We start from the raw sequence: 12796 nt of genomic DNA, 5'->3' as shown, positions 1-12796 counted from the left end.
TCATTTTTCTGTGCTCTTTGATTTTGTTACATTAATTTAAAAGAGATTTTATTTCACTTGTCATATTTCACTTAATTTATAAAATCCCATAAATATTGGAGGTTTTTAATATTCTTCACTAACATCTCACTTTTAGTTGTGTATTTACCTCATTAACCCTTTTGATATAGAAGAATGTGAAAGCAATTCTACTTCCTCACAATGACAAACTTTTCAAATGAAATCTGTATTTCTCTGTGAAAACACAAACATTTGAATGCAGTTTTAGCATAAAGATTAAATAGCATGATTTATATATTTTTTATTTTATTGCAAATTGACAAAATGTAACTGAATGTGTTTATGGGGCACAAAGTGATATGATTTATGTCTGCAATGTAGAATGACTAAATCACACTTAACATACACATCACCTCAAATACTTATTTTTTTGTGGTGAGAACATTTGAAATGTACTTTCTTTGCAATTTTGAAATATACAATATACTATTATTAACTATCATCACCATTGCAGGGCATGTTTTAAATATACAAAGCACCATGCAAATGTAAAGTGTTTTATTCTAAGGAAAGCAAGAATGTGAAAGAAAGAAGGAATTAAAATAAGGAATTCTCTGTTCATACCAAAATCCCCTATGAAGTGGAAGCTTTTTTCTTTCTTTTCTTTCTTTCTTTCTTTCCTTTTTTTTTTTTTTAAAAAAAAAGACAGGATCTTGATCTGTCGCTGAGGCTGGAGTTCAGTGGTGCAATCTCTGCTCACTGCAGCCTTGACTTCCTGGGCTCAGGTGATCCTCCTATGTCAGCCCCCTGAGTAGCTTGGACTACAGGTGTACACCACCACACCTGGCTAAATTTTGCATGTTTTGTGGAGAGGGGGTTTTGCCATGCTGCCCAGGTTGGTCTCCAATTCCCAGTCTCAAGTGATCTATCCACCTTGGCCTCCCAAAGTGCTGGGATTATAGGCATGAGCCACTGGGTCTGGCAAAATCCACTACGAAGCTTTTAAAATATACTGGTGTCTGTGTTCTACTCTAAAAGATTCCTATTTAATGAATTTGGGTTTTCTTGTTTGTTTTGTTTTTGTTTTACATTTCTGAGATGATTCAAATGTGCAGCTAGATAGAAAGCCACTGGATTAGACACTCTTCTGAACTAAATTTTTACCTCTTTTATCAGAGGATACCAGTGCCATTGCAGGACAAACAGTGGACCTTTCATCCTTGGATGGAATGCAAATGGGTGATACTCTGGTATAGGGCTGTAGGTTATGTATCCATAGCATTTTGGAGGGTCAAATTCAAGTGTTAATTCTTTTTCTACTTCTAGACAGTCAGTATTCATGTAAGATCAGGTTGAGATGGAGTGAAGCTTAAGACATAGTCTTAGGAGGGTTCCTCAATTGCACACCAGGTAATGGGAGGTAAGGCTAACAACGTCATAAAGAAAGAACGTAAGTCATGCCAATGAGCTCCACATAGGCAAGGAGTGGGCACCCAGGTGAGGAAAAGGAGGAGACATGGCAGTTGATGAGTTGGCAGACAGGCCAGTGGCAGACAGGGTAGATGTGGCTGAATGCCTGGCTTCTTTATTACAAAAGCCCCGTTTTTGCAATATGGGTTATGTTCATTCTTTTTAATTTCATTGAACTTTTTGGTGCATATATGTATTTTGCCATGTTTTGGGTATCTTGGAAACTTGATTCTGAAGTTAAATTGGTAAATCCTACCTACTTTATGACTGCATATAATAGTGATTCCAGTTAAAATGTATTTTACATTTAATATGTGCTGGGCATAATATGTGTATTATGCATTATTATTTTGTCATTAATTTCTAAAATAATCTCGTTAGGTGGTCACTGAGACTAAAGGATATTTGGTGACTTGTCCAAAATCATATAGCTAGTTGGTAAAGCTAGAGCTTTGACTCACAACCAAGATTGTTTGGCATCCAATCTCAAACTCCCAACCAGTATGACTATTATCTCTATTTTTTGGACTAACCTGACCTCTGTGTATAAAATTGAGAGATAAACGTTTAATGATAACTTGAATGTACTTAAATATAACACTTGTATACATAATTTTTTACTTATATGGATAATTAGAAATGTAAACTATACTGACTTTATGGTATGGTTGTAATATAGACCAATCATGTGCATTTTTTGTGTGTAGGAATCCATTAGAGGACACACTGGTTAAAAATTAAACATAAAAGGTAAATAAAAATAAATTTTATGTTCATATATTTAAGTTGTTTAAAACTATAATACAATTCATTTTTTAAAAAATTTTACAGAAATTGCATCGATGTAATCAGAATGAAGACCACATGCCATCCCAAGATTATGTCCTTACTTATAACTACGAGGGAAGAGGATCTCCAGCTGGTTCTGTGGGCTGCTGCAGTGAAAAACAGGAAGAAGACGGCCTTGACTTCTTAAATAATTTGGAACCCAAATTTATTACATTAGCAGAAGCATGCACAAAGAGATAATGTCACAGTGCTACAATTAGGTCTTTGCCAGACATTCTGGAGGTTTCCAAAAATAATATTGTAAAGTTCAATTTCAACATGTATGTATATGATGACTTTTTTTCCTCAATTTTGAATTATGCTACCCACCAATTTATATTTTTTAAGCAAGTTGTTGCTTATCTTTTCCAAAAAGTGAAAAATGCTAAAACAGACAACTAGTAAATCTCAAGCTGCAGCACTGGAATTAAGGAATTAAGCATCTGCTCTTTTTTTTTTTTTTTTTTTTACAGATATTTTAGTAATAAATATGTTGGATAAATATTAGTCCAAAAATAGCTAAGTTACGCTAATATCACATTATTATATATTCACTTTGAGTGATAGTTTAAAAAATAAACAAGAAATATTGAGTATTACTATGTGAAGAAAAATTTGGAAAAGAAACACTGAAGACTGAATTAACTTAAAAATGTTGCAGCTCATAAAGAATAGGGACTCATCCCTACTGCACTACCAAATTCATTTGACTTTGGAGGCAAAATTTGTTGAAGTGCCCCATGAAGTAGCAATTTTCCATAGGAATATAGTTGGAAAAAAATGTGTGTAGATATATTATTATTAATCAATGCAACATTTAAAATGAAATGAAAACAAAGAGGAAAATTGTAAAAACTTGAAATGAGGCTGGGGTATAGTTTGTCCTACAATAGAAAAAAGAGAGAGCTTCCTAGGCCTAGCTCTTAAATGCTGCATTATGACTGAGTCTGTCAGGAAATAGTTCCTGTCCAATTTGTGTAATTTGTTTAAAATTGTAAACAAATTAAACTTTTCTGGTTTCTGTGGAAAGGAAAGAGGGAACTCGATGGAACAGTAGGTTTGCTTTGCAGTCTGTTTCAAGATTTCTGTATCCACAAGTTAGTAGCAAACTTGGGAATACTCGCTGTAGCTGGGGTTCCCTGTTTTTTGGTAGCAAGGGTCCAGAGATAAGGTGTTTTTTTGGGGAGCTAATAACAAAAATATTTTAAAACTTACCTTTACTGAAGTTAAATCCTCTATTGCTGTTTCTGTTCTCTCTTATATTGACCAACATCTTTTTAATTTAGAACCAAATAACCATGTCCTCCCAGAGTATAGAGGCTAGAGGGAGCTGAGGGGCGGATCTCACTGAAAGCACCCCGGGGAGATTGAGTGTCCTTAGGCCTAGGCCCCACAAACTTGACACCTGATCAGGGCCTGAGAGCTACAAAACTTCATTTTTCTCTTTACCGCCGTTCTTCTGAGTGGTATTGGCGTGAATCAAGGAAAGCCAGGCCTCGTGGGCCCCCTTCTTTCAGCTTTCTGCTAACATTGTCAGCAACGCCTCCAGCAGAGATTCCCTTAAGTGACAAATACTCCAGGTTTTCCACCATCCTTCAGTGTGAATTAATTTTTAATCAGTTTGCTTTCTCCAGATAAATTTTAAAATAATAGAAGAAATAGAAACTTTGAATGTATAAAAGAAAAAGATCAAGTTGTCATGTTAGAACAGAGGGAACTTTAGGAGAAAGCAGCCTAAGTAAGGCATTTGGAAGTCAGAGGGCAACATGAAGACGCAGGCCTTCCAGGGCAAGGAGAGGACACAAGGACTATGGGTGAGAGTAAAGGCAACATCATCTGCTTCATACTTTTTCCTAGGCTTGGCACTGCCTTTTCCTTTCCCAGGCCAATGGGAACTGGCATTTGAGTCCACTGAGGGATCAGCCAACCTCTTCTCTATGGCTAACCTTATTTGGAGTGAGAAATCCAGGAGACAGAGCTGACTGAATGATGAGTTTGAAGGCATTTGCAGGATGAGCCTGAACTGGTTGTGCAGAACAAACAAGGCATTCATGGGAATTGCTGTATTCCTTCTGTAGCCCTCCCTCTGGGCACTAAGAAGGTCTATGAATTAAATGGGTATCTAAAATTCTGATTTATTCCTACATTTTTTGTTTTCTAATTTGACCCTGAAATATATGTGTTTTAGATTTACACTTTTTATTTTCCTTTTTTTTTTTTTGAGACGGAGTCTCGCTCTGTCGCCCAGGCTGGAGTGCAGTGGCGCGATCTCGGCTCACTGTAAACTCCGCCTCCAGGTTCACACCATTCTCCTGCCTCAGCCTCCCAAGTAGCTGGGACTACAGGCGCCCGCCACCACACCCGGCTAATTTTTTTGTATTTTTAGTAGAGATGGAGTTTCACCGTGTTAGCTAGGATGGGCTCGATCTCCTGAGCTCGTGATCCGCCCACCTCGACCTTCCAAAGTGCTGGGATTACAGGCGTGAGCCACCGCGCTTGGCCTTATTTTCCGTTTAAAGTTTTCTTATTTTAATGTAATCATTTTGAACATGTGTGAAAGTTGATCATACGAATTGGATCAATCTTGAAATACTCAAGCAAAAGACAGTAGAGAAGCCAGGGGGAGAAAACTCAGGGCACAAAATATTGCTCTGAGAATGGAATTCTCTGCAAGCCTAGTTGATGAAATTGTCTACTGTAACCAGAAGCCAGTTTTATCTAATGGCTACTGAAACACCCACTGTGGTTTGCGCACTCCCTCACTTGCCAATCAAAACGTGCCACCTCCCCAAGACCTTACTAGGGCCGACAAACTTTCTCAAAGAGCAACCAGTATCACTTCCCTGTTTATAAAACCTCTAACCTTGTCTTTGTTCTTTGAACATGCTGAAAACCACCTGGTCTGCATGTATGCCCTAATTTGCAATTCTTTCATCTCAAATGAAAATTTAATTTCAGGGATTCATTCCTATGTTTTATGTGACTTTCCCATATGTAGTATTATTATTTCCTTATATGTGTAAAATGAAATTTATGGTATTTGAGTGTGCAAGAAAATATATTTTTAAAGCTTTCATTTCTCCCCCAGTGAATGATTTGGAATCTTTATGTAAATGTACAGATTGGTTTTTTCTTATTTTTATAAGGAAGCAGCTGTCTAAAATGCAGTGGGGTTTGTTTTGCAACGTTTTAAACAGAGCTTTAATATTGCTGTTAAAAGAAGTTCCTTTGCTTTTAAAGAAACGTGGCTGCTTAAAATAAGCAGAAATTGGATGTGGAAAGTAATATTTACAGATATGGGGGGATGTAATAAAACAACATTAACTTGGTTTCTTGTTTTTGCTGTATTTAGAGATTAAATAATTCTAAGATGATCACATTGCAAAATTGTGCTTAAGGCTGGCATGGAAATAGAAATACTCAATTATGTCTTTGTTGTACTAATGGGGAATATTTTGGACAATGGGTCATTGTCAAATTGTCGGCATCATTAATATATATTGTAATGTTGGGAAGAGATCACTATTTTGAAGCACAACTCTACAAATGAGTATCTATGTATACATATGTATAATACATTTTGATTGGGTATTAAAAGTATTAGAAGGTGGTTATAATTGCAGAGTATTCCATGAATAGTACACTGACACAGGGGTTTTACTTTGAGGAGCAGTGTAGTCAAGGGAAAACATGCGTTAAAAAGAAAAGCAGGCAATATTGCAATCTTGATTCTGCCACTTACAGGATAGATAACGCCTGAACTTTAATCACAAGATGATCCAACCAAAAAGGTGCTCTGTGCTTCACAGTGAATCTTTTCCCAATGCAAGAGTGTGCTCCCCCACAAGCATAAGACTGATCATTTCAAAAATGTATTAGTTATATCAAAAGCCTTAAAATTTAATATAGGTTGAACCAAAATTTCAATTCCAGTAACTTCTATTGTAACCATTATTTTTGTGTATGGCTTCAAGAATGTTCATTGGATTTTTGTTTGTAATAGCAAAATATTGGATAAATTTCACATGTCCCTCAGTATTGATTTGGTTGAATGTTGGGTCATAATGGTTGAGAAGCATGGACGCTAGAGCCAGAATGCTTGGATATGAATCCCGGATCTGTCACTTACTTTCTGTGTGACCTTTGAAAGGCTACCTATTTCTTCTCTTAGCTTTCTCATTAAAATCAATGAACAATGCCAGCCTCATGGGGTCGTTGGATGATTAAATTAGTTAATATACTTAAAGTACATAGAACCCTGCCTGCACATAGTAAAATAATTACAAGTGTGAGTAGTTGGTAAAATTATGTAGTTGGATATACTTCCGAACAATATCTAATCTCTTTTTAGGGAAATACAGTTTGTGCATATATATACATATACATATATGTATACACACACAAATATACACATATATATATGTGTGTGTGTGTGTGTGTATATATAAAATCCCAAAACATGATTTCCAGACAATGGAATTGATAATTTATTCTTTCTGTATTGATTTTTTCACAATGAACACTGATAACACTTATTTTATTTTAAGTTCCAGGATACATGTGCAGGATGTGCAGGTTTGTTAGATAGGTAAATGTGTCCCATGGTGGTTTGCCGCACCTATCAAGCCGATAGCATTTTTAATTTAAGAAAAAGGTTAATACCAGCCTAGACAGTTTCTCTTGGCTCTTATACTATTTAGAATTAGGCTCAGTTTCTAATTGGACAGAAAAATTAAATAGTATTCAGAATATGTTTACAGGCTTCTCTATTCGACAGATTATTTTGATTGCAAAGGTTTGAATCTCAGAACCTTCTTTTCCCTTTACTTAAAAAAAGTGGTAAAATTAATAAAACATGGTTATGAGTGGTTAAAATTCATCATTTTCACCATTTTAAAGTGTATAATTCAGTGACTTTAGTACATTTGAAATGTTGTGCGACTGTTACCACTATCTAGTTCTGGAACATTTTCATCACCCCAAGAGGAAACCTTTTAAGCCGTCATTCCCCTCTTCCCCTCCCTGTATTATTCCCTGACAATCACTAATATCTTTTCTGTCTCTATGGATTTGCCTATTCTGGACATTCATATAAATGAAATCATACATACGTGGCTTTGTGTGTCTGGCTTCTTTCACTGAAATGAGGACGTTTCATGCATCTCTTTACTTGGGAATGAAATCCTAGAATATCTTAAAGGACTTGTTCAGGCTTTTCTCAGGGACAAATATGATTATCAGTCTTCTCTCAAATTCAAAATGCATATTTTTAAAAGGAACGTCAAATGAGATAAAGCAAAAATCGATCTGACAATAAGTATAACAGTATGTACAAATACTTGTTATTTGTGCAAGTATCATATCTTCTTGGCAAAAAATTTTCAGCTATAAAAATTGGTTAGCATAAATGGTCACAAAGAAACCTGACAATGCAAATACTATGAATGGTTTAATTTTATATAAGGGGCCGATCAATCAAATGATTCAATTTTTATTGTAAAATATAGGCAGAAAATAATTCCTATTCAAAGAATTTTAATGAAATAATTTTAAAAATTAGTTTACCTTTGCTTTGGAAAAATTAAAATTGTTTAATTTTATTTAAGCTTAAAATACCTTATGGATAAAAATTTATAAATCCAGGCATAATTCTAATTATGGTATCTATACTCAAAAGGGTAAAACCTTCTAAAAAGTTGAAACTTGAGTTGAAAATCTGCTGTTGTTCAGATCTGAACTATCTAAATGGATCCATCTTTCTGTCAACCTGCTCTATACGTTAGTCAGCATGCTGTCTAAAATAGAATCCATTCTGGAGGGTAATGTCTGCTGAAAATAACATGCTACATTCCTGTGCCAGAACGCGTTCTGTGTAACACCACTGAACATCTTTAGGGAGTTCTTGCCTAGACTTTTTACATTCATGACTGAGAGTGGCTTGCACTAAAATACTAGCCTCTGCTCTAAAATAAATTTGCCAAAAAAGTAGCAGCATCAAATCTACTTAGAAATGATCACATTTGCCTCTATATAAGATGATCTTTCTCCCAGACTGTGCTTTACTGAGTCTCAAGAGCCCCCCCCAGCCCCCCCCACCCCAGCAGCTTCTGTCCCTGTCTGTCGGCTGCCCAACATCTTACCTTCCAGAGAACAGAGAGACCACAGGATTTAGTATGGGCTATGGGGTAGACCTGGGAAGATGGGGAAGAAATTAGTTTTCTCCTGAAAAGCATGAGATTGTAATACACACAAATATTCTGTAACACTTTTATTTTTCCTTTTCTGGTGTTTGATTTGTTCTTATTGCCCAGCTCCCATCCCATTTAAGCAACTATGCCTCTCAGTGCTTGTTAGCTACTATGTAAGTAAACCATAAAATTAATGTGGAAATTCCTGGTCTGAAGCTCCCAGGTGACCCTGACCAGAGTAAGTGCTGCCTCAGTGATCACCTGTGTAAGTTTATGACCAAACACCAGATGCCGTCCTTACCCAGAACTCTTATCACCCCATAAGAGTAGGCAAAATTTACACTCAGTCTCAGAAACATCGGGGTGAAAATAAAATCCCAAAAGACTGAGATTTATCTCCACTACTTTGATTCAATTAGGACTCTAAATAGAAATCGACCAATAGAAAAATAAAGGAAGCTAAATTTCTGGAACGTAGGAGAAGTGAACTGAGATTCTTACCCACTAGTCAAACAAGAGAACAACTGGAAATTAATGACAGAGAGGCAGAAACATTTCCTTTCGAGATAAACTGGTTTGCACTTTTTGTTGTTGTTTTTTTTTATTTTTGGACGGGGGTGGGTTACGTAAGTTCCACGTGAGTCCTCCAGGTGGAAGGGCCTTGTTGTTCTGCCTTTGCCTCTGGGCACCAGTGTGCATGGCTCCTTTTCAAGTTTCTACAAGAAAGTGGGGGACACACCCTTCAGTGACTCAGACCTCTCCCATGCCCATGAACAAACAGGAATAGACACATGGGGCTGGACAGACACATTGACAGTGCCAGGACCGTTGTTACTAAAGACGACTTCAAAGAGAAAAGGGTCTTCAGAAACCAATTTGAAGAAAGCTACAGCTGCAACTTACCCGTTCAAGAATATGCCTCTGCCTCCCATGCACAATGCAACCATAGTGGGAGGAGCATACGCACTGTGAACGCTGTAAACCAGTGTTTTTTATTGGTTCAAACTAATAGATGCAATATGATTCCACAAGGAATCTGAGTATTCTACTACTGAATTCTCATGTAATTTATATTGATTTTGTTGTTTTATTTTCCAGATACCTTAAGGTAAATGTGTGTTGTGCAATACAAATGTATAATTTATTTTATTAAAAGATAGATTTTAGTTTTAACCTTAATAGATTCACTCCCTGTACATATGTAATCTGATTCTATATAAATTGCATTACCCGTTATAGAATTGTGTTGCGACATTAAAATTATGGCTCATAGACTTTTCAAGTTTCTGTGACATAATGTGATGTGTTCCAAGCTAAAGAAGACTTTCACAGAAATTTCTAATATGTTGAGAGCTCTCAGTTTTTTTTTTCTTAATGTGAATCATCACAGACACCTTAAAGCAGATATATATTATATAAGTTTATTTGGGGAAAGATAAAAAAAGGTCTTAAGCATATAAGGCATAGAAAGAGAAAACAAAAGTAGAGAAGAAAGAAGTGACATGAATTTTCTTAGAATCATATTGGTTTAGTCACATTTTTATTCTGTGGTTCTACCTTAGTGAAGTGGGATATCTCTGATCCACAAAGCGATGTCTCAGAGTAGGGTAACATGAATACCTTTCTCAGTGTAACTTTGAAATGCTGTACTCTTCAAAAGAAAGCAAGTCACCTCATGCTCTTGATCCAGAAAGATCACATATAATTTAGAAGGAATTAGATTTTATTTATGTATTAAGTTAGACTACAAATCACATCATCAATCACAAATTCCGATGTAGAAAATATGCCATTATTTTTTCATAACTTTTGTCTTTATCTTGACATCCTCCCCATTTAGGCAGGTGGCAAGAGTGAAATAAAAACATAATTTTATTAGGTTAAAATTAGGGTTCTCCTCATTATTCTATCCACAGATTGTGTCTGAATTTCAAGGATTATATGCCCCTTCAACTAACTGGAAATCAGAGTGAAGGATTTCTGCCCTTGAGATCTTCAGAGGGAGGACTTCTCACATTTTTTAAAATACTATTTTATACTAGTACTTCAAAAAGTTGTAATTTTTGAAACTAACCAATCTTTCTCACCAGATTTTCCTGGTAATCCAATTAAACAAATTATGTCAGTGATCTAGAGTAATTTTCTATCTTCAGTCTATACACCCACATGCATACCAAACATATTAACAACAGAATCAGATTATTGTCTTGATAGATGAGGACAAGGCAACAAGAGAACAATGATCCAAAGAGAAGAACAACACATAAACACACATGCGCACACACACACTCACACACACACGCACACACAGAGACACATGCATACATGTGCATGCACACGCATACACAGACACACACGGACACACACACGCACACAGATGCACACACGCACACAGACATGCACACGCACACAGACACATGCACACATGCACACACACATACACACACACAAAATATAAACCAAGTTTGAGTGCAAGTTACGTTCTAAACAGATACAATAGCTGTTTGGCTCATTATGAGAAAAATGTTTAGCTTTCCAAGTGACCTGGGTAAGCGACTTAGTTTCTCTGAGTTTCACTTGGTTGTCTAAAACAGGGCTCTTCGTTCAATTGCTCAGTTATTCAGTTATTCAGGCATTCAAATTTTGACAAATATTTCTTGGTGAACTATCACATGCCAAGCACACACAGTTTTAGAGGCTAAAGATGTAGCGGTGAATAAAATGGTCAAAATCTGTGTTCTCTTGTCGAATGCATCCCAGAAACAAAGGGGAGACAGGTAATAAACAAATATACAAATACATGTATAATACATCGTGTAGCAATAAATAATATGAAGAAAAATAAAGCAGAGTGAGGGGCATAGAGAACAATGGCAGGTTTTTATTTTATTAAGAATGGTTGACGGATGCCCTTATGAAAACGTGGCATTTGAGTAGAGACCTGAAGGAAGTGAAAGGAAGTGAGGGAGCAAGCCATGCGGGCATGGGGTAAAAATGGGCAGAGAACTTTTGAGGAAAGGAAACAGCTAACTCAAGGGCCCTGAGGTGCTATTTTGCTTGATATGTTCAATAAAGTGGATGCAACTGAACTTGACTGAGAGCGAGGAAGAGTGAGAGGAGATGACAAGGAGGCAACAGTGGGAAGCCAGGGTCTGTAGGGTCATTGACTATGATAGCAGATGGGAGTCCAGGCATGGTGGCTCACGTATAAACCTAGCGCTTTGGAAGGCTGATGAGAGGATTGCCTGAGATCAGGAGTTCAAGACCAGTCTGGGCAACATAGTGAGACCTCATCTCTACAAAAAATTGAATACATTAACTAGTGTGGTGGCACATGCCTGTAGGCCCATTTACTTCAGAGGCTGAGGCAGGAGGATCACTTGAGCCCAGTAGTTGGAGGCTGCAGTGAGCTATGATTGTGTTACTGCACTCCAGCCTGGGTGACAGAGTGAGATCTTGTCTCAAAACAGACAGACAAATAAAATTTAAAAAGTAATAATGATATGGGATCTCACTTCAAGTAAGATCTATTGGATGGTTTTGAGCAGAGGAGAGACATGAGCTATAATAGTTTCTGCACCATAGGTTAAATGTTAGTACACATATTTTCTTGTTTTTTCCCTTCTCTTCCTTTTCATCTTCTTTCTTTGCCTTCTCTGCTTTTTAAAACATTCTTTTATTTTTATTTTTTTTTGAGATGGAGTCTCATTCTGTCGCCCAATCTGGAGTGAAGCGGTGTGATCTCAGCTCACTGTAACCTCCATCTCCCAGGTTCACGTGATTCTCCTGCCTCAGCCTCCCAAGCAGGTGGGATTACAGGCACACACCACGCCTGGGTTATTTTCGTATTTGTATTTTTAGTAGAGACGAGATTTCACCATGTTGACCAGGCTGGTCTCAAACTCCAGTCTGTTATTGGGATTACAGGTGTGAGCCACCATGCCCGTCCCATTCTTCAATTTATATGAAACGTTTCACAAAGTTTGCATGTTATCCCTGTGCAGGGGTCATGCTAATCTCTGCGTCATTGATGTAAAATTTTAGTATACGTGTTGCAGAAGCCAACACTCTTTTTATTTTCTTTCCCCGCTATCCGCCTCCCTCCACCTTCTCCTTCCTCCTTCTTTTGTGTTATTTTTTCTGCTTCATTGTTCTAACCCACAGTTAGAACTGAGTTTGCATCCTGGCTTTGCCACTTGCCAGATGCCTTATTTGCATGTCATAGTGGAGGCCCTATGTGAGTGACTCTGGAATATCACAGGGAATATATAAAAAGACACGAACCAGCAAGTGTTCTTGAGAACCTAAGC

At 37.0% G+C, this 12796-nt stretch overlaps 1 protein-coding gene and 1 non-coding gene across 3 annotated transcripts in view; one reads left to right on the top strand and one right to left on the bottom strand.

Moving 5' to 3' along the window:
- Positions 1-6499, top strand: part of DSC3 (desmocollin 3) — a 52587-nt gene extending 46088 nt beyond the window's left edge. The window contains exons 16-17 of one of the 2 annotated variants that reach the window (XM_009192564.4): positions 2178-2220; positions 2302-6499. In XM_009192564.4, coding sequence (XP_009190828.2) covers positions 2178-2204 — 27 coding nt within the window. In that variant the 3' untranslated portion in view covers positions 2205-2220; positions 2302-6499. The remainder of the gene's footprint in view (positions 1-2177; positions 2221-2301) is intronic. The other variant, XM_009192562.4, reaches the window with a different exon arrangement.
- Positions 6500-12444: 5945 nt separating this feature from the next.
- LOC116271517 lies at positions 12445-12554 on the bottom strand. The gene has a single exon (XR_004180146.1). It is a non-coding gene; the product is annotated as a U6 spliceosomal RNA (small nuclear RNA).
- Positions 12555-12796: the final 242 nt, after the last annotated feature.

Source organism: Papio anubis, chromosome 19 (assembly GCF_008728515.1).
Source record: "Papio anubis isolate 15944 chromosome 19, Panubis1.0, whole genome shotgun sequence".
Lineage (NCBI taxonomy): Eukaryota > Metazoa > Chordata > Mammalia > Primates > Cercopithecidae > Papio > Papio anubis.
The sequence above is the reverse complement of the archived record's forward strand: the minus strand, read 5'-3'. Positions and strand labels throughout refer to the sequence as shown.